Genomic DNA, 23,513 nt, shown 5'->3' with positions numbered 1-23,513 from the left:
TTAAAAAAACGGTATTTAGAGGTGAGTTACATTTGCATGTGAGCCTGTGTTGTTAACCAGACATTCAGTAACATATGTTTTATCTCGGAACGTTCACGTTCGCGGTGGGTTAGCTCTATCCGCGTACGTGATGTAATAATTGTGATAATACTGAACTGGTGCTAGTGAGTTCCACGTGTCTGGAACATTATTAGAGTTTGAAGTACAAATACGTTCATCGATTCGTCAAGACGAATTGCTGAATGAAAACGAAATTGATAACATCTAATAATTTGTGCAAATAAAAAGTGAAAATGAAAAAAAGTACAAAAAGTTCCCGCGAGGCGGATTTGAACCACCGACCTAAGGATTTCTCAGATAGCCTCTACAGTCCTCCGCTCTACCAACTGAGCTATCACGGGGTTAGTACTTACGTTTGCATTTATATTATGTATATGTTAAAAAGTTTAGTTAACTCAAGAAGAAAAAAATATACCTGTATTTAGACAAGAAAGTAGACATTTAAAACGGATACAAATAAATAAGGCAGTTACCTACATACTGGCATATACATGGGTGTTTCTATCCCTTCAGGATCAGACCTAACATGAAAAACGTGTTTCATATTTGACGCACGAGCATAGCGCTGTATACACACGCGGTCTCATTGATTAATGCAACGGTATATTATGCGTCAGCTATGTACGCGTCTGACGGTGCCTATTTTCTTCAACTTTTCACAGAGAATTGCACAGGACTCATTCAGGTACTCACACACGTGAGCATGGTACCGCAGGCCAGGAAGAGTGACATCCCTTATATTTTCTCCTATATTGATAGAAGAGGTAGTAAAATCTTAAGTTTTAATTCTTGCCTTCCTTGCAGTGTGATCGTTTGTTGTCCGGCATCGCCACGGGCGCTGTGCCATGACGTAATAAAGCAACTAACAAATATGTGTGAGTTGTTGACGTCAGAATTTTGCATCTCCATATGCGCATCTCCATAGATTACTCGAGTAATATGAATGTCTGATTGTGTATGTGTATGCGGTTGCGTTTGCGGTTGCGTTTGCGGTTGTGGATGCAGTTGTGGATGTGGATGTGGATGTGGTTGTAGTTGTGGTTGTGGTTGTGGATGTAGATGTATATGTAGATGTGGATGTGGTTGTGGTTGTGGTTGTGGCTGTGGTTGTGGATGTGGATGTGGACATGGATGTGGTTGTGGATGTGGTTGTGGATGTAGATGTATATGTAGATGTGGATGTGGATGTGGTTGTGGATGTGGATGTGGATGTAGATGTGGATGTGGTTGTGGATGTAGATGTGGATGTGGATGTAGATGTGGATGTGGATGTGGATGTGGTTGTGGATGTGGATGTAGATGTGGATGTGGATGTGGATGTGGATGTGGATGTGGATGTGGATGTGGTTGTAGATGTGGATGTGGATGTGGATGTAGATGTGGATGTGGATGTAGATGTAGATGTGGACATGGATGTGGTTGTGGATGTGGTTGTGGATGTAGATGTATATGTAGATGTGGATGTGGATGTGGATGTAGATGTGGATGTGGATGTAGATGTAGATGTGGACATGGATGTGGTTGTGGATGTGGTTGTGGATGTAGATGTATATGTGGATGTGGATGTGGTTGTGGATGTGGATGTGGATGTAGATGTGGATGTGGTTGTGGATGTAGATGTGGATGTGGATGTGGTTGTGGATGTGGTTGTGGATGTGGATGTAGATGTGGATGTGGATATGTCAGACCCTTGGGCTGAAACCAAATGCCCCATTCCATCGCATTCGTGGCATTAATTGGTTCGTTAAAACACCACCTGGAAGGGCTGTGTGCAAATCTCATAGACCTGGAAAATTCATTATTCATAGACAGAAGCGAATGAGCTAATCAATAGACCACCTATTCGATAACGTCACGCAAATAATATGAGCACAGATTCGCGCTTTCAGGGTCCGATGAGGTACAAAAGAAGGCGACAGTACATACTTAGTTTGTGTTATCATGTATTTTGTATTACTGGACACATATTTTACGGATCATCTTTATGATTTCATGCCTTTTTTCTGTACATTATTTTAGAAGTAGTCTCTCATAACTCAACAGTGGCTCATTACAATTCTAAAAACTATATATTTTAGCATGATGTTCATATCAATTGTAATGAGGTGACACTTTAGTGAGTAAGTGAGTTTGGCTTCACGCCGCTTTTAGCAACATTCCAACAATATCACGGCGGGGAACACCAGAAATGGGCTTCAAACATTGTACCCATGTCGGGAATCGAACCCGGGTTTTCGGCGTGACGAGCTAACGCTTTAACCACTAGACTACCCGACCGCCCTAGGTGACACTTTAAGAAACTGTCTGTCTGTCTGACTGCAATAATATTAGCCATCTCAGTTCTTCACTTCACTAAAACTAGAACGAGAGTTGGGCACTGCTACATAGAGTTGGGCATTACTACATGGTGTTTGACTTGGCTACATAAAGTTGGGCACTACTTCATAGAGTTGGGCACTGCTACATAGAGTTAGGCACTGTCAGATAGAGTTGGGCACTGTCAGATAGAGTTTGGCACTGCTACATAGTTAGGCACTGCTACATAAAGTTGGGCACGGTCAGATAGAGTTGGGCACTGCTACATAGAGTTGGGCACTGCTACATGGTGTTTGACTTGGCTACATAAAGTTGGGCACTACTTCATAGAGTTGGGCACTGCTACATAGAGTTGGGCACTGTGAGATAGAGTTTGGCACTGCTACATAGTTAGGCACTGCTACATAAAGTTGGGCATTGTCAGATAGAGTTGGGCACTGCTACATGGTGTTTGACGTGGCTACATAGGGTTGGGCACTGCTACACAGAGTTGGTCACTGTCAGATAGAGTTTGACACTGCTACATAGAGTTGGGCACTGCTACATATAGTTGGGCACTGCTACATAGAGTTGGGCATTGTCAGATAGAGTTGGGCACTACTTCATGGTGTTTGACATGGCTACATACAGTTGTGCACTGCTACATAGAGTTTGACTTTGCTACATAGAGTTAGTCACTGTTCAGCTACTAGTACCAATATCGTCGTGTTTTCTAAATTCAACCAACTTCTATTAGGAAACCTTCAATATTTTGCAAGGAAGGGGTGAACACTGGCGTATGTGACAAGTTAGCCGCTATGGCTTTCATGTTGCATTAATCGTATCACATGTGATAAGGAGTAGCCAAGCTCTCAATGAAACAAGCCGAGTTGTTGAAATGCTGATTACCCCGTATCAAGGTCTGCACGACCGTGTTAACCTACTTGACATCAAATGAGTTACAATCTTACACCATGGGCATGCACTATACTCCCCAGAGGGTGTGGTATCAACAAATTCCCAACAGGGCGTGTCACGTATAAGCTGGGTGTAAACGGGACTGGCCTCGTTTTGATGTAAGTAAGAACAAGAACATTTTCAGGTTACAAAACGATATATGTAAACTGCTTCAATACAATCATGAGCGTGAAATCAATCAGTTTTAACGTTTCGTTGGTTGTGGCTAAACCAAGATGTGAAACAGAAAACCTGACCTTGATAAAAAGCCCCACGTCATACAGGGATCCAAGGGAGATAACTGGGCACCCTTCCGTGTTGAGATGAACTACAGACTTATCTCTCTAGTCCGACTGGGTACAAGTGTATATTTCAAAGGAGATACACAGTTTATAGAGAAAAATAAATTATTTATACCAGTCTTATCAACTGGAATCTTACTCAGTAAACCATATGAAAATACCTCGACGAAGATATGCGTGACAGTGTCTACACTTAGTACGTCCTTGTGACCGAGGAGGTAAATTGGTTCAAAACTACTCAAGCTACTTATCTAAATTCGTGAATATCGCAATGAATAACATCAAAACGTGGGAGGGTTTATAATCAAAGGATGTATTTCCATGACAACCATGACGTGTTCGCCACCATTTCTAGTGGCACGTGCCTGACCTTCGTATAATGGAAGAAAGCGTTGTTTTGGAGATTTTTCTATATTCCTGCAGCGAAACTTCGAAGACTTAGACTCTGCCAACCGTCGGTGGGGGCCACATGGTTCTGAAGCACTTTCACTCGGAAATGTAGGGCATATTTTTCGCTGTAGTCACACGAGAACAATACATTGTCCGGATTCTGGACCAGAATCAGTACTTGTACTGGATTAAGCTGTATTGTTGTTCACTGATTACTGTATAACTTTTCGGTTGAATTTAAAATTTGCTTTAGAAAAAATGAACTTTATTATAACATGTTTGTTTTGTTTGTTGTTTAAGTCCGCACTGACTAAACAAACGGGATCGGGTGGTCCGGCTCGCTGACTTGGTTGATGTATGTCATCGTATCCCAATTACGTGGATCGATGCTCATGGTTTCAATCACTGGATTGTCTGGTCCAGAATCAATTATTTACAGACCGCCGTTATATAGCTGGAATATTGCTGAGTGAGGCGTTGAACAACAAACCAAACCAAAACCAAACCGAGTAAAAAGATGGGTACCAAGCAACCTTTACTCGTAAGTTGCGACTCAAGGGATGAGTGACAGGCGCGTTGCCCTGATTGATAGCACGTCATCTGCCCCAAAGGCGTGGATCAATGCTCCTCATGTCAGTCACTTGATTGTCTTATCTACACTAGAATATAAATAAATATAACAAAACTCAGTAACATTGCAGCTTTAATATGGAGGCATGTGTATTGTGGTGTCTAGACCAGTCGAACTATTTGCACTGTGAACACTCAGACCAGCGGACCCCGTTTTCGGGGTAGGAGGGATGACAATCAACATGGGGACACATTGTAACCACCTCATCCCCACTTTAGAAGGTTTGGCATTTGGCACCTATGCTGTAAAGAACAATGAAGCGAGAAATAAAAAAAAATGTACATTGTTTATTGACTTAATTGGAGAGAGGCGATCAATTTCACTCTTACTTTTTTAAATATAAACAAATAAATACTTGTGGCGTAAGTACCTGGTATGGTATGGTAAGTGGCATATTAATACAGGTCTTAAATGTCAGACCAAGAATCATATTACATAAATGATGTCAATAGTCATGCGTATCGCAACAGAATGTAAGCACTTTACAGAGCAAAGTATCCAGTGTCTAGTACCGGGATAAAATTGTTTTTAATTGAATGGTGAATTGTCTCCTGTTTAGCATTGTTCCCTGGCACGAAGCCTGTCTATATCCCCTTTTCCTGCGTATCAATCACGTTTGTATAGAGTTGTGTTCCATTGTAGAGTTCAATTTCATTTTATATCCAGTGCGTTCTATCCTGATGGTTTCCGTCGTGTTCCCGTGAAGGGTCATTCTGCCCTGAATATGTATAGAGAAGTGTTTCATAAATTACTCCTTAAATATATTGGCATAAGAGGGAAATCGCGTTATACTGATGGTTGTATTAGTGAGTGAGTTGGGTTTTACGCCGCTTTTAACAGTATTCCACTTATATCGCGGCGCGTCAGCTTAATGTGGGAGGAAAGCAGGTCTCAGACGTTTACCACTTCGGTGAAACCCACGAGCACGGGTATGGTGCTGACAAACCTAGAAACATAATCGGAGCGAACCGGGATTCGAATCCACAATCATAGGTTTCTGGCATGCCCGAGGAACGCAACTCTGCACAGCGAATCGCTGCAACTTAGACGACTGGGCCACCCGTGCCCCCGATGGTTGTATTAAAGATAGACGAAAAGGACAACGAATCCGACAAAACAACAAGAATAACACACACGACGATAACGGGCACACATTAACCTTTCTCTGGCCGTTTTATGTAAATGTTTTACGTATGACAGTTATTTATTACTTTAAACTATTACATTTGTTACACTGACACTGAATATAAAACTTCAACTCGCGAAACAGTTTCCATTGAGTGTAAAACGCAAAATAGCGGTTAAAATTATATGAATGGATTACCGAGAATCATTGATGACATAAGGTGTTAGAAAAAAGGGTAAGTATATCCTCTCTACCGGTAGCACCCGCAATTTACACAATTTGCCTGAAAAAGTGTTTGTTTGTTGCCCGAGGGCTCACGGCAGTACGAGTCAATGTCCTTTTCAGTATTTGCCGAATCTGCCTACGACTGGCATTGCGCTGAATCACTGTTTGCCAAATATGATCTATATGGTAATCATCACGAAACTAATTAAGTGTGCCAGGCTGCGAGTTTGCGCTTTTGTTCTGTTGTGTCAGAGTTCCATATACACACACATATAGTCAATGGCACTGAATAACTAGCCACGCCGCAGTTGGTAGTGGGCGGCACTCAGTGATGAACGCTTTGCGTTGGGACCTGGTTCTATTCCCCACAAGGAGGCTCTGTGTTTGTCGTATTCTCGTACAGTCTATTCTTGGTGCGGCAATCAGGGTGATAGGGCCCTAATAATACAATGTTAGCTTTTCTATACATTTCCTATAATAAACGACAGACAACTGGGAAAACAAGTACAGTAAACTACGGTTATAACGAACACGCTTATAACGAAATAACGGATATAACGAACTAACTTTTTAGTCCCGACCATTTGCTGTAGTTATGCTGTATATATGCTTATAACGAATTATGGTTATAACGAACTAAAATTAGTAGTCCTTTTGAGTTCGTTATAACCGTAGTTTACTGTATACCTTAAATGCGAATGAAGCTTGTTCTTTTCGCATTTTTTTGTCTCCAAGACTTTCATTATATATTGCACAGGGGATATTCAACTTGACTGATTACAGACAGAATTCAGTAACAAATCTCATGAGTAAAATATATTGATTTTGTGAGTGAGTGTTGTTTTACACCGCTTTAACAATAAACTCGCAATATCACGGCGGGGGACACCAGAAATGAGCTTCACACATTGTACCCATTTGATGAATCGAACCGGGTCTTCGAGCGAACGCTTTAACCACTAGGCTACCCAACCGTCCCAACTGACCATGAATGTCGCCAATGAACCATAGACACCCGGGGGCACGGGTAGCCCAGTCGTCTAAGGCGCAGCGATTCGCTGTGCAGAGTTGCGTCCCTTGGGCATGCCAGAAACCTATGATTGTGGGTTCGAATCCCGGTTCGCTCCGATTATGTTTCTAGGTTTGTCCGCACCATACCCGTGCTCGTGGGTTTCACCGAAGTGGTAAACGTCTGAGACCTGCATCACTCCGGGCTTTCCTCCCACATTAAGCTGACAAGCCGTGATATAACTGGAATACTGTTAAAAGCGGCGTTAAACTCAACTCACTCACTCATAGACACCCTTTCAGGTTCTGGGGAATGCATGTTAGGGGCGCATGAAGTTAGAATCGGTGGTCCGGCTGACTGTGTGGCTCGCAGTCCACGCCATCAACCACTGGTGTTTCTGATCCAGACTGATTCAGACGTGATATATTGAATGTAGCACACAACAACATTGAAACCTACATTTTGGGATGTATAGAACAATTCTGCCCGTTTATTGTCGATACAGGTCTGTGTTCAACCAGAAACATAATTATTATTTTCATAACATAATTATAATTAACCAAGTTCAAGTAGGATACGCTCTACTATGGTTCCAATGTAAGTCACCAAAGTGAGGGAATATTATTTGCACCTCAGCTTTTGACTTTATCATTGCAGTGCTACTGGATGATAACATTATAAGCACTTTATATCTCAACAATATGCAATCGGGCCAGGATCCGCCAAAGAGTGGTTGATAGCGTGAGCATGCTATTGGTTTGTACTATGTCATACTTAATCAGTCACGTCATAGCTTCATAGATTACTTCACAACGAGAGTCACATACAAAGTACAAGTCATTGTGAGTGTGTGAGCGTGTGAGTGAGTGAGTGAGTGAGTGTGTGAGTGAGTGAGTGTGTGAGCTTGTGAGTGGGTGAGTGAGTGAGTGAGTGAGTGAGTGTGTGAGTGAGTGAGTGAGTGTGTGAGCGTGTGAGTGAGTGGGTGAGTGAGTGTGGGAGTGAGTGTGTGAGTGATTGTGTGAGCATGTGTGCGTGTGAGAGTGTGTGAGTGAGCGCAACTGTATCACTCCGCTACAGCTCCGGTCAACGGTGGTACATCGGTATAACATCGGCGGCGCATCGGTAACACTAAGGTGACAGAAAGTGGTATTCGGTAGCACATAGGGTCTTACATCGGTAGGACAACGGTAAAACAACGGTATCACAAAGGTATCACAACGGGAACGCCGGTACTACATCGGTATTGCTACGGTCAATTTTGATTTTTCAAGTGCTTTCTCGCCGGAGCTCTGGGTTTATTCCCGGCGAGGTACACCCGAGTGTGACAGGCCCTTATGGCGCTGAAAACTTAGAAACACAATCAGGGTGAACCAAAAGCATAGTAACTCTACCATCTAATACCCTTATCGTAATTCCATAATAGCGCACTGAGAAATATATCGCAGTCTAAAGACACAACTCCCCTCAAGAGAAGATAAGTTTTAACGATTTATTTTTCAACGAAAGTCCATGCCATTTTTCAGTGGTTCTTTGCCGACGTGTCTGCAGATATTATCTTCACAGCCAATTGAAAAGTTACCCGTAATTTAAGCTTCAACGAGGCCTATTAACTTGAACGTATGTTGGGATACGTTCAAGATGTGACCCTTGCGCGTGTCACCTGCATTTTAGTCTTCCGGGAGTCATCTTTTGTACCACAAACAGAAGTAAACGAATTTTACTGTCTTCAAACATATAGAGAACAGGAGGAAAATTCATTTATGTATCAAAGAGTACGCTTTCTGCTAATGATTCAGAATAGGGCTCGTTATCGACATTTGTTTTATTCACACATCCTTCAAACTTGACAAAAAATGTATAGGGGGTTCGGTTTGTTACGGAGGTTTCTAAGTGGATTGAGTGAGTAATTAAGGTAGTCCTTATGTGCAATGCTGTAAAATCTCGTTAATATGGACATATATTCCGTACACCTCGATTTCTCGGCGATAGAAGTTAGGGGTGAGTCCTTTGTTTCAGTTTTATATTATTCAAAAGAAGTTAAGGACCACTCATTTCTGTCATATCACCACAGTTAATCTGGTATGGCATCACTGATCATTACAGTTGTATGAAAGAATCAGGTGGCTCTTAACTTCTTTTGAGTAGTATATAACGGTGAGTCAGCTTCATGTGTGAGGAAAGAAGAGGGATGCAGGTCTCAGACGTTTACCACTTTGGTGAAACCCACGAGCACGGGTATGGTTCCGAAATCAAGAAGTTCGCCCCGATTATGTTTCTAGGTTTGTCAGCACCATAATCGTGCTCGTGGGTTTTACCGAAGTGGTAAACGTCTGATACCTGCATCACTTCGGGCTTTCCTCTCTCATTAGGCTGGCACGCCGTGATATAACTGGAATACTGTTAAAAGCGGCGTTAAACCCAACTCACTCACTCACTCACTAATAACACAAGAAACGTTATCAGGGTGAACCGGGATTAAAACGATCGTGAGTTTTTGGCACGCCCGAGAGACGAGCTCTGCACAGACATTAGACGACTGGGTCACAACAGAGCGATTTCCCTGGGAACGGTATCAACCAAAATACCAAGAATGGATCTTTATGTCCCTGGAAGATACCTATAATTTACACAAAATTTCATGCACGGAAACGTGACACCTATAGAGGTACATGTAGTGGTATGACGTATAGCTTTGAGTTTCAACTGTCACTGCACTGATGTCGGTTTCACTGATCATCTTCATCTTGACCTTGTTGCAGGAAGGTCCCCAGCGTGACCTTTAAATAAGTGGATGCATTGACATATATAAACAGGGACATCCAACCCAATGACCACTTTGCACAATTTGAAGCATTAACGATCGTTTACCACTTTAGTCACTGAAACCACTTCTATATAGGATGCCGAACGTCATTCATTACTCGTATAACAGGAAGTTTCAAAATAAAATAAAATAAACTCAAATGGTGCACAGAACAATACTTAATTTTAGCCTGAACTAGAGCTGAGGCAATCTAGACTTGCCTTATCATTCTGGGGCGGTCGGGTAGCCAAGTGGTTAAAGCGTTCGCTCGTCACGCAGAAGACCTGGGTTCGATTCCCGACATGGGTACAATGTGTGAAGCCCATTTCTGGTGTCACCCGCCGTGATATTGCTGGAATATTGCTAAAAGCGGCGTAAAACCATACTCACTCACTCCTAATCATTCTAGAGTGGAGCTAAAGCCGTTTTTTTTCACATTTATTCTCTTTGTCTGGCAGACAGACTCGTGCGGGGTATACTAGACGAGACGAAGTGTACGTCAATAGCGGTTGATAATATATGGACCGTTTAAGCGATGCCTGGCCCATTTTTACACTATGACTGCATCAATATATGTCTACCACAAAAACAGGCATTCCAGCTCACCGTAGAGAGATTCGGGTAAAAATATGTGTCCAGTTTCATTGTTTGTCGTAATCGGGTGGTAAGACTTTGTGACTGCGTGTCATCGTGCCCCAGTGGCGCACGTTGCTCATGCTTTCAGTCACTGGTTTGTCTTGTCTTGAGTACAGGCCACCGTGGAATATTGTTACCAGCTTGAAGCTCTTTTATCTACGAAGACACATCTATATGTGCAGCATATACCCTTAGAGATGAGAACAAAGGTTTACCGTAAATGATATATATAATTATAACAATTATTCATAACGAAAAATGAAAATGCCCGATAAAAACTACGATTGCACAAGCACATGCATGTGTTCATGACATCTGACAGAATTCATGTTGAACATTTACGAATCTACATTGAATCTTGAAAGTGGCAGAATGCGATAGCCAAAACGAGCTGTTTTATACGGGAGTAATGCCCGAAATACACTTCAGAAAAAAACCTACAGAAGGCGTATGACGGTGCGTACACTTACGGCGAATCTCACCGCCGACAGCAGTTAGGTAGGTGTGAATTTCACATCTCTGACAAGCTAATGTATGTACATCATTTGTAGTTAGTGATACTTCCCCGATAGTGGGGGAAATGTCAGACCAATTGACACCAGCGAGAGGATATCTGACGCCAAGCTTTCTACATATGCCTATGTAGTTATGACAGTGTCCCTCCGCTTACAAAATAGAGATTAATCAACTACAATGTATTACTCTGCATGACTCTCTCTGTACAGACATGGAGAATTAGTGGTTTCGTGACAGGAGTAAAATACAAAACATTTACAGAGTTGTGAACACTGTATGACGTATTCGCAGTCCTTGTTAAGCTATGAGATATCAATGACATATGGCTTGCGATTTATATATCTGGTTGTTGGATATTTTTGGTATAATAGTTTCTCTAGTAGCAGTGGTCGACTTTTTGCATTGCAATAATTTCTGCGTGAAATTACAGGGCAATGGTTGATCACGGAGACTTTAAATAGATTTTATAGTTGTGCATATGATCATGTTTACTTTGCACTGTACACATCAAGAAAGAAAGTCCTCAAGCAATGAGACCGCCTCCATGGTCTAGTGGTAGAGCGTCCGACCGGAGAGCGGAAGGTCCGGGGTTCGATCCCCCGCCGCGTCATACCAAAAGACGTTAAAAGAAGGTACTTGTTGGTACCCTGTCTGGCGCTCGGCATTAAGGGGCTAAAACAAGGACTGGTCGGCTCGGAGTCAGTATACTGTGTCTGAGTGGGATAGTCATGTTAAACTGCGGCATGGTATCTCAGTGAGCTAGCACTTTAAATCGGCATCAGTCCGGACTAGTACAAGAAGCCACACAAACACACACACGTACCTGCACGTCGCTATATAAGTGCAATAGTCTTGGACTTAAACCGGATTTCAACTCACCTCACCATCTCAAGCAATGTAAAGTAGTTTGAATGACTGAGTTTTAAGCCGCTTTAGACAATGTTCCATCCGTATTACGAATTTCGCATTAGGTTATAAACGGTTTCTACAACATTCAAAGTAAACTGTCTGGCAAAAGCAATTATATACACCCATGTATGATGGTAGCTAAGAATGAAACAAACAAGAAATGGTTATTCGATGGTGATGTATTTGACACAAGTATTATAATAGTTTTTTGAGGCGTTTCGACGACTGTTTTCAGCCTAGTAGCGTTTTGATAACGTTTATTATTGTTTGGTCAAATCCAATTTTCAAGTGTATAGGGAGCATCCATTTCATTTGTACGGGTGAGGGGTTTGGGGTAGGGAGCTGGGTGTGTGTGATTGGTTTTGAGAACAATCTATGACGTCATAACAATGTCGGGCGGTGTAAATGAAACTTGCAAAACAAAGAATGTTTATACCCTGCTTTTATTGCCTTAAAGTTAAAGCACTAAGTCTTTTATATAAGCGTATGGTTTATTTAAGATCTTTATTTTATGTCCCACTATTTCAAACTCGCCACGTGCTTGTTTGTTTGTGGTTTAACGCCGCACTCAGCAAGGTTCCAGCTAAACACTTCTAACAAGTAATACAAGAACACAGTAATCTCGCTGTGGAATATTACAACCTCGAGTGTTTCCAGCGAAGGGACAGTTCACTGAGTTCCTTGTTACTTGTCTGCTCCATTGTGCTTATGCTGTCAATTTTAAGGAAACTTTTGAGCGATAGACTCGAAGACCTAAAGAAGAACGTGACCTGGATACGTAAAGATCTTATTCCATGTCTGTTCAGGACGTCAGCGTTAACGCCAGTGACCACATATGTGCAGGACTCGTGAGGATCCGGTTTAGAATTGTTCTTCAGCAACCCATGCTTGTCATAAGAGGGGACAGAACAGAACGGGAATACAAAAGCATGCGCGTCCTGCATGAGTGTCTTGTACTGCGAAAAGAAATTCAATATAGAATATTACATGTTCTGATCCTGCTTGCCGTAAAAGGCGACTTTGCTTGTCGCGACTAACGGGATCGGGTGGTCAGGCTCGCTGACTTGGTTGATGCATGTCATCGATCCCAATTGCATAGATCGATGCTCATCATGCAAATCATGTCTGGTCAAAATTCTATTATTTTTAGACCGCCGTCAAATAGTTGGAATAATGCAAAGTGAGGCGTCAAAAACAAACAAAACATACGTGTAGAAAAATCCCGTGGATCAGAAATAGCACGATAATGTAAGCCTCGTTTTCAGATTAAGCAGCGCTTGGCATGAGCGCTTAATGACTGCCATTAAGTAGCGCTTATGGTACCTGCGTCTTTTTCCTTGAAATTACCCCTCTAAAGAAATGTTATGCTTGCCTAAAGACTTCTTAGGAACAGAACGTCTCATAATGATATCACTTTAGAACACCAATTTATTATGACATGTCGGCCAGTTGGCTGGAATCAATGACATTATCATCGTATCCCAATTACATATGCTCTTGATGTCAGTCACTGGATTGTCGATATTTTCAGACCGCGGTCATATAACTGGAATATTGCTGAGTGCGGCGTTAAACAACAAACAAACAAACAACGACATACAATCGTGCAGTTTTAGCGGATGCTTTGAATCAACGTTTTCACAATCAAGTACATAATACTCACATTGAGTGAGTGAGTGAGTTAGGTTTAACGCCGCTTTTAACAATATTCCAGTCATATCACGGCGTGTCAGCTTAATGTGGGAGGAAAGCCCGAAGTGATGCAGGTCTCAGACGTTTACCACTTCGGTGAAACCCACGAGCACGGGTATGGTGCTGACAAACCTAGAAACATAATCGGGGCGAACCGGGATTCGAACCCACAATCATAGGTTTCTGGCATGCCCAAGGGACGCAACTCTGCACAGCGAATCGCGGCGTCTTAGACGACTGGGCCACCCGTGCCCCCAATACTCACATTGAATTTCTGCGTTTTTTTTATACGTAATGCAACTATTGATTGCTTTTTTATTGTATTCTTTTCGCAAACACCTGAGGTCATCACTGATTTTCAGTGATCCACTCATATAATTTTAACCGCAATATTGCATTTTACGCTTAATAGAATCAGACATTATGTTTCTTTGGATAATCGGAACTGGTTATTCTACTACACTACAGATTCCAGAGGCAAAATAGCGGTGAAAAGTATATGAATGGATCACTGAAAATCAGTGATGACACCAGGTGTTCGCGAAAACCATACCGTGCCCGTTTCACCAAACAGCAAACGTCTAAGACAGGCATCAATTCGGGAATTCATCCAAAATGAAACTGACACACCGTGATATATCTGAACGAACGGCGTCAACCTTATCTCGCGCACTCGCTATTAACTCAAATATCAAACTCATCCATTTTGGCGCATTTTGCATAAAAAGATTCTGAATGTTCAATACGACCTTCGTATTTGAATTCTCCCCTAACCGAAAAAGTCAAGGAGTTACTTATTTGCACAGTAAAATAACGCAGTGAAAACCGATAAGTTTGGTACATTCTGCTCTCCAGCAAGCAAACAGCACACACATTCAAGGATGCGGATAGGAAAAAGTACCCGCAGACTACCAACGGCTGCCGTTTACTACAGAGAATGCCTGTAGAGTAACCGCGGGAATTGTTAGTGGGATACGAGATTGACGGACGCTCACTTCCCCAATTCGCACGAGCTGACAACGCGCAATCTATCGTCTGCCTGGGGGTCTATTTTTGTTGGCGGAGTGTGAAGCAGAGAGACGGTCGCCAGTTCGCGTGAGGGATACAGAAGGTTGGATGTGTAGTGATTCTTGTAGGTAGGATTGGGGACATAAAGCCATGACGACATTCATCGTAGTCTTTACCATTGGGATTTTCCTTGGTAACAGGTAAGTGAACTATATTGCTTTGATGACATTTTGTTGTAAACTTTCTAATGAAACTTCTTTGAACATTGCTTGTATTCCTGTTTGGAATAATACCTCATTCTGTCTGGGTTTTATACGCATCTAATAACACAATACATAACCCACTGATAACCTACCAAGGACGAATTATTAACAACATTTCGACAGGGGCTTTTTAAACATGAGTTTTATTCCTTTTGAAAAGCTCTTTAGAGATTATTAACTTGCAGATAACGGAATGCACACATGTCAAAATATATGTTAACCATACACTGGGACAAAGTTTTTTAATTTCCCTAGCAAAAGCATAAAAATGAATAACCAGAGACATTGAAGACGCTGACAGTCCAGTGCACAAACTCTTCTTCGCCACGGTGAATTAATCATTGGGGCTTATCACCAAGAGAAGGGCATTCATCCTTGATGTTTACAGGTAGAGGTTTACCAATGAAACATCGTACCGAGTTCATTGTTACTCTAAGATCCTAACATTTGTAATGAAGTACAAGTATACAAACGAATAAAATCACTGCATGTTATTTTTAGGCCGTTGGGGATATATCTTCTTTAGGATGTAGAAGATAGTGGACTCACGATGCCATTACCTTTCAAACTGGTCACGTCAAGTTAACGCTGCTGCCCACAGAATTATTGCTTCCAGGATACCCATGTGTGAAAGATAAGCCTGATGGCAGTAATATTGATTCAGCGGCGCGATACGCGTGATTGCAAACGGATGGCTTATAAGAACGTTATACAATGTACTTATGTATACCAGATTTAGACTAGCTGTTTGGTCACTGTTTGAGAAGAATTGTTTCACAAAATCCTGAACAAGTGTACCTGCTTGTATTGCCATTTACCCAATGTATATCTTCTAGAAACATATATTCCAACGTACATTTAAATTCTTTTCAACTGAAAGGTGTGTGTTAGAACCGTCTCGGCACAAAGTCCAACATGGCCTTGTCTGAGAGGACAAAACTGAAGTAATTAATGAAGATTCTTACAATTTATTGATACAGTAAACCACGGTTAAAACGAACACGCTTATAACGAACTGACGGATATAACAAACTTACTTTTTGGTCCCAACTATTTGCTGTAGTTATGCTGTATATATGCTTATAACGAAATACGGTTATAACGAACTAAAATTAGTAGTCCCTTTGAGTTCGTTATAACCGTAGTTTACTGTACACCGAAACCCTGTTAATCCGGTTGTACCATTGGCAGAACGTCGTTCTGATTTACGAATATCTGGTTTAACGAACCCAGGGTAAGGAGTCACTTAATGTGGACGTTCATATCAGTAATCTCCCGGGGTTTCAGGACTCACGGGGTTTCAGTGTATATATGGGTATGTGAAGTATAAGAACCCCTGGTTGTGCTTTCCGTTTGTGTCCATTAACTTGTGGTATGCTCATAAGAGTCATGTACTGAACATTGATACGTTAAGGATTCCTTTCGTGAAGGCTGGAGAATGTGCTGATTCAGATTTCGGAAATGATATTAAGGATTGTCAGCCAGGGCCTCGTTGCTGAACTCAATCTCAGCGCTAAGCTGATCGTAACTCCCATATTTTAGCATACTGATATGCTTACGATAGTCATGTCCAAAAAACCTCGCTTTGTGCAACGGGGCCGTAGGATTACTAATGCATTTATAGGTAAGGTGATGGGTTTTAACGTCGCGTCCAAGATTATTGCACTTATATAGCGACGTGCATGTAAGTGTGTGTGTTCGTGTGGCTGCTTGTACTATTCCGGACTGATGCCGATTTATAGTGCTTGCTCACTGAGATACAATGCCGTAGTTTAACATGAATACCCCACCCAGACACAGTATACTGACGCCGAGCCGGCCAGTCCTTGTTTTAGCCCCTTAATGTCGAGCGCCAGACAGGGTAACAACAAGTACCATCTTTTAACATCTTTTGGTATGATGCGCGCCGGGGATCGAACTCCGGACGCTCTACCACTAGACCACAGAAGCGGTCGTAATGCATTTATGATGTAGGTGTATTTCATGTATTATATATTCCGTTGTTGTACTCCGGAATAACGATTGTTACATATAAATACACCCACACTGAGAACAAAAGAACTGGAACTGAAGAATACGAGGTCGGTTTAACTTCAGTCAAGTGGCATTTTCTGGTCAATGTGCTCTTGACTAAAGGGAACGCGATGGCACCATACAACATCTGGCATTCGGTATTACGCCCGCCATAAAACAATGCTGTTTCTTAACTAACGGGCAGTCTGGTATCAGTGTGACATCCTATCTTCTCAGCTGCCGTGCATCAGGAACTTGCAGCTTTTGGCAGATGGAGCGGCAAGATGCTGCAATATGTACCTCAATGTCTGAGAGGCCGAACGTAGAAGACCCATGGACCCCGATGACTTGCAAATGTGCTAAAGTGCTTTCCCACCTGTCGGCACCCCCTGCAACACGCTCACCCCTGCATCTGCCGGTTTACTTAACCACTGTAACCCACGACAGAACGTTCCCTCTCGAGCTTATCCATAACTCAACCAGAACTACATTATAATTGGGGACCACTGACTTACGCTGTAGCAAGGGATCAGCCAGAGTTACGCTATACCGGGTTATCAGAAAGAACTACATTAAACTAGTGGGGATCAGCCAGAACTATACTGTGTACTGGAGAATCACTCAGAACTGCAGGGAATCAGCCAGAACTACACTATACCAGGGGATCAGCCAGAACTACACAAGGGGATCAGCCAGAACTACACAAGGGGATCAGCCAGAACTTCACTATACCAGGGGATCAGCCAATACTACACAAGGGGATCAGCCAGAACTACACTATACCAGGGTATCAGCCAGAACTATCCTATACCAGGGGATCAGCCAGAACTACACTATACCAGCTGATCAGCCAGAACTACACAAGGGGATCAGCCAGAACTACACAAGGGGATCAGCCAGAACTACACTCTACCAGGAGATTAGCCAGAACTATCGTATACCAGGGGATCAGCCAGGACTACACTATACCAGGGGATCAGCCAGAACTACAGAAGGGGATCAGCCAGAACTACACTGTACCAGGGGATCAGCCAGAACTACACAAGGGGATCAGCCAGAACTACACTATACCAGGTTATCAGCCAGAACTATGCTATACCAGGGGATCAGCCAGAACTACACTATACCAGGGGATCAACCAGAACGACACTTAACTAGGGGATCAGCGAGAACTACACTATACCAGGGGATCAGCCAGAACTACACAATGGGATCATCCAGAACTAAACTATACCAGGGCATCAGCCAGAACTACACTATACCAGGGGATCAGCCAGAACTACACAAGGGGATCAGCCAGAACTACACCATACTGGGGGTATCAGTCAGAACTAGACCATACTAGGGGATCAGCGAGAACTATCCAATACTAGATGATCAGCGAGAACTACACCGTACTAGGGGATCAGCCAGAACTACACAAGGGGATCAGCCAGAACTACACCATACCAGGGGATCAGCTAGAATTACACCATACCAGGGGATCAGCCAGAACTAGACCATACTAGGGGATCAGCCAGAACTGGACTATACCAGGGGATCAGCGAGAGCTACACTATATAAGGGGATCAGCCAGAACTACACCATACTAGGGGATCAGCCAGATCTGGACTATACCAGGGGATCAGCGAGAACTACACTAAATAAGGGGATCAGCCAGAACTACACAAGGGGGTCAGCCAGAACAACACCATACTATGGGATCAGCCAGAACTATCCTATACCAGGGGATCAGGCAGAACTGGACTACACCAGGTTGCCAACACCAACATGGGAATCCTGAAAATTCGTAGGTGGTTAAAGACACATGTGGTCAAACCCCTCTGCTCTGTGCCTATCCGTTATCCCTAATAAGGGCAATTCGTTGTTACGCCGAACTGTGTCGAGGTATAAAAAATAGTTTTTATATTTAGCGAGTTTTGCGAATTTGAGTTTTGTCTCATGAGGATCACAATTAGGCCACACAGCTGGAAATTACATATTCCATTACGCCTTGAACCCCAAGAACGCGAAACTGTGAACAAGACACGACGCCAGCGCGAATGAACATGTTCCAACAGGGGAAAAAGGCTGCTTTTCTCGTCTCATCTACTGTGCGCGTGCAAAATTGAATACATGTGGGACACGTGCAAAGTTTCCAAGAATTCCGTTTGTTTTGACACTGAGTATTCTTGCTCGTGCCTTCACAATTACCACGATTATTGACGAGGATTCTTACAACCCTTTCTTTGCGCCCTTCTCATTCCTATCCTGAGAAATATAAAAAATATCTTGGGGTTCAAAGAAGGTTTTTTTTACCTCATGCGCAGCATGTTGACAGGGGAGATTTATAGTCAATGCAGCTAGTGTTGCTAGAACTGTTCATTAACTGAGGTCGGAGCTAGTGGCAGGTATTTGAAAACAAATATTTCTTCAACAGCCAACATCAAGTAAGATTGTTTATAATAGTCATACCTATACGTTTCTCGCTGATGTAATGTTACGATAATATTTTCAAAATACTATTGCTGAAGATCTTTTTAAGTCATCAAGGCTAAAAGATGGACTTTAAACAACAGCATGTTAAACGAAACGAGATGTGTTTTTGTATCGGACATTGCAGTGTAGATAAGTCTTGATTGTGTCTTTTCTGATCTTCAGAGAGTCAATCATAAAAACGGGCAACTGTAGTGATGGTGACATGGCGTTATTTAGTATACCAATAATTATGGTATGTGATGTTTCCTAGTGTGAAATACATGTGGGACAAAGATCCCATTTAAAGAACCCCCTTTTCAAAGGAAAAGGGGGTCAACTAGAGTAAACTAGGTCAACTACAGTAAACTACGGTTATAACGAACTCAAAGGTTCCATTAATTTAGTTCGTTATAACCGACGTTTGTTATAAGCATATATACAGCAAATGGTCGGGACGAAAAAACCCAGTTCGTTATCTCCGTCTGTTCGTTATAAACGTGTTCGTTATAAACGTAGTTTACTGTATACCTGTATATTTCTGAGATCACAAATGGACGAGGTATATCATGTATGAGATTAAGTGTTACGTGTCGATGACGGGTGCCACCTGTGGGGCAGGATATATATACGCTTACCGTTTTCTGAACACGTGGTATCCTCACCTAGCCTTTCCGAGGGGGGGGGGGGGGGGGGGCGGCGGCGGACGGGTAGCCTAGTGGTTAAAGCGTTGGCTCATCACGCCGAGACTCGTGAAGATCCGGGGTAGAATCGATCTTCATCAACCCATGTTTGCCGTAACAGGCGACTATGCTTGTCGTAGGAGGGAGGCGACTAACGGGATCGGGTGTTCACGCTCGCTGACTTGGTTGATGCATGTCATCGATCCCAATTACGTGGATCGATGCTCATGATATTAATCACTGGATTGTCTGGTCCAGACTCGATTATTTACAGACCGCCGTCAGTCAGCTGGAATATTGCTGAGTGAGGCGTTAAACAACAAACCAACCAACCAACCAACCAATCATCACGCCGAAGATCTGGGTTCAGTTCCCCCCGCCGTGATATTGCTAGAATATTGCTAAAAGCGCCGTAAAAGCAAACTCACTCACTCACACTCACTCTTCCCGAGGCAAGAGTGTCCACACGCCTGTATCAAAATCGAGTGTTCACCCTTGCCCTTTCAAGTCGGAGAGGCATAAACACTAAACACTTAATCTCACATGTGATATTCCTCGTCGGTTTGTGATGTTACAAACATTAATAGTTGATTTATTAGATAATGATTCATACTTGTGTGAGGTCAAATTCCGCCATACTCTACACAATACATCAATCGTGTTGTGGGGTCACTATACTTACGACGACCGTGTCCATGGTGGGTGACACCAAAAATGAGATTCGAGCCCGCGTTGGGGCCGTGAAAAGTCACCATTTTAACCACTATCCCACCCCTCCGTAGTGATAATAGTAATTTTGTTTTGGATCAGGTGCGACATATCCAGATCTCATTGGCTTTGTTAGTTTGATATAAAAAGTAATAAACACTTATCCTAGTGTATGCATAGCACTTGTCTAATAACCTGGTACATATATAAGTCTACGTAAGCCACCCCTTCCTACTACATCCATATCTTAAAAGAGGAAATAAACTGTTTTTGTTGAGTGTAATGTATTCGTTGTAATTATATTTCATAACCATTAAACTCGACAAAGCTGTTGTATGAATGACCCTTACCAATTGGTTAGGCGTATACCGATCATTAAATAGCGAACGCCCATGTTGGTATGCCTCGAACACAGCCAGCAGTTTCTTCACCAGCAGACAAGCAGCATTCAGGTGTCTGAGCAGTATCTGCGACTTAACCTCGAACTAATTACCTTTAAATCGCTTACCCTCCCGGTGAATTAACCAATAAAAAGTTGACCTTGATCATTGGCGCAGAATGCTTGAACGGCAGGAGTGGTATGCGCGCACCCTTTCACTTTCAGACGATGTAGGTAAGGACATTCGTGGCTGCAACTGCACGTACAAACGTCTACGTGCGCTTTGTGGTTTTGTTACTGCGTGTTTGTAGTGCATATCTAGTTGAAACATGCACATGTTGCACCTGGTTACTTTATTTCAGAGTTGCAGCACATTGCTGGAATGCTTGAAGGAATGTGTGACCTCTTTAATACAGATTGGCATTGCCATGTTCAACTGATGATGATGCTTTTGTTTTCTTCTCGGATATTCTTTTGGAATATTATATTATTATATTTTCTCTACTTCAGACATTAGACTTGTTATGCTGATAAGTAGGGACGAACATGAGCAAACAAACGGAATTTCGTCAGTGCCAAACTCTTGTGTGTAGAAAGTTAACTGGTAGGGATTCAAATATTTCTCGAAATAAATCCATGTTTATAGATAGTCAACTATTACGGATACACTATTTTCTCCATTTACTAAATCCTTGTTTATAGAAAGTCAACTTTTAAGGATATAATTTTTTCACCAATTACTAAACCCGTGTTTCTAGAAAGTTAACCATTACGGATATAAACTTCATGTAATAAACTCTTGTTTTTAGAAAGTTTACCGTTAAGGACCCATGTTTGTCTCTATGTAACAAACCGGTGTTTATAGAAATTTAACCATTAACGACAAAAGTTTCTCTCCATGTAACAAACAGGTGTTTATAGAAAATTAACCATTAACGACCAAAGTTGTTTCTCCGTGTAATAAACTCCTGCTTTTAGAAAGTAAACCATTAATGACCAAAGTTGTTTCTCCGTGTAATAAACTCCTGCTTTTAGAAAGTAAACCATTAATGACCAGAGTTGTTTCTCCGTGTAATAAACTCTTGCTTTTAGAAAGTTAACCATTAATGACCCAAGTTGTTTCTCCGCGTAATAAACTCTTGCTTTTAGAAAGTTAACCATTAACGATCTAAGCGTTGCTCCGTATGCAACAGATTGTAATTAAGCCATATGTATACTTAAATACCCTTCGGAACTCAATACTTTCGTACATGAATTGGAAAAAACCCTCACTGTACCTACCTTGGCAGATGTGTGTGTGGGATGTACACTGACGTCATAAATGAATAAATGAGTAACTTGGGCCTCCAGATTTAGGTTTCATTTCGGGAAAATGACTTTGACAACAGGTGTCATACATGATTGTCTATATCGCACGCCTACCCCCGTCGTAAACATATCAATAATTGCTCTCTGGACTCGTGTGATGAAAGGCAATGCGGCAACTACAGCCTCATTATAAGCAAGGTAGTTCCATGTTGATCAACACAAGATCACAAGAAGCTATGGGAAATTTAAGAGGCCCTATGAACGGTAACCAGGGCGTTACAAAGAGGCACCATCGTGAGACTGATTTAATATAGATGTCTCGGGTAAGTCACGGCGGCTTGCGTTGGTTTCGTTGACTATTACTGATTGAATCTGTTTTAGTAGGAAAATATGTTCAGGCATGTCGTTTTCTTCCTGTTAATGTTTATGGACTTTTAATAACACTTTGACATTCTTATCGTTATAAGGTTTGTACCTTCACTGATTTTCATATTTAGGTTTATCATATTAGCAGCAGGTTTCAAATTATCCATGAGTTGCTCCTGTGTTTTAATGGTAAAGATAAGGAAGTATAAGTGTATTATCTCTAGGGGTAAAAATGATTCCAAACCAAACACGTTACATACTTCGGACTCTTGCTGTGTGTGAACTTATCTCATAAAGTATTCAAAGAATGACAGTATTCAAGTAGCGTAACTCGTTACCTGTGTAAATCGTTAAGGAGAAATGCTTATCCAAATATTTTGTGTTGATCGAGTTCACTCATTCATGATACAAGCTTCGCAACATCGTTCGTACTTGTTAAACGGTTAAATACCTCAGTAACCATCTCGAGCGATGAATGGCTAGAAATCTACTCCCATGTGCCTTGTCTAGGATGCGCGTATCTAAGTCCTTTACAACAAGGAGCGATTATTCATAATTAAAGCAATTGCTACAGTGATTGGTTTGCACTCGAAGCATCTAAAGTCATTTGAAATGGAAACAGTGCACGCCGGATTCACTGGTTGCTAGCCAAGATGCACTGGTTTGGTAACCATGGAGTCATTCTCACATCTGTCAGGTTTCGAGGGCATTTATACATAACATAAACTTCTTTTATCTTAATATTACTTATGAAAAATGAAATATGCAGTTATTTCGGTG

General features: G+C 42.0%; 1 protein-coding gene and 1 non-coding gene across 2 annotated transcripts in view; one reads left to right on the top strand and one right to left on the bottom strand.

The window, feature by feature from the left end:
• Positions 1–314: 314 nt before the first annotated feature.
• Positions 315–401, bottom strand: Trnay-gua (transfer RNA tyrosine (anticodon GUA)). Its single transcript is given in 2 exon segments — positions 315–350; positions 365–401. It is a non-coding gene; the product is annotated as a tRNA-Tyr (tRNA).
• A 14,102-nt stretch (positions 402–14,503) lies between these two features.
• The window catches only part of LOC139472679 (neuronal acetylcholine receptor subunit alpha-6-like), a 54,084-nt gene continuing 45,074 nt past the window's right edge, over positions 14,504–23,513 (top strand). Inside the window, exon 1 of the mRNA XM_071255143.1 lies at positions 14,504–14,759. Within this exon, the coding sequence (XP_071111244.1) occupies positions 14,710–14,759 (50 nt within the window). The 5' untranslated portion in view covers positions 14,504–14,709. The remainder of the gene's footprint in view (positions 14,760–23,513) is intronic.

Source organism: Haliotis cracherodii, unplaced genomic scaffold (assembly GCF_022045235.1).
Source record: "Haliotis cracherodii isolate W230 unplaced genomic scaffold, xgHalCrac1.p SCAF_1, whole genome shotgun sequence".
Classification (NCBI taxonomy): domain Eukaryota; kingdom Metazoa; phylum Mollusca; class Gastropoda; order Lepetellida; family Haliotidae; genus Haliotis; species Haliotis cracherodii.
The sequence above is the reverse complement of the archived record's forward strand: the minus strand, read 5'-3'. Positions and strand labels throughout refer to the sequence as shown.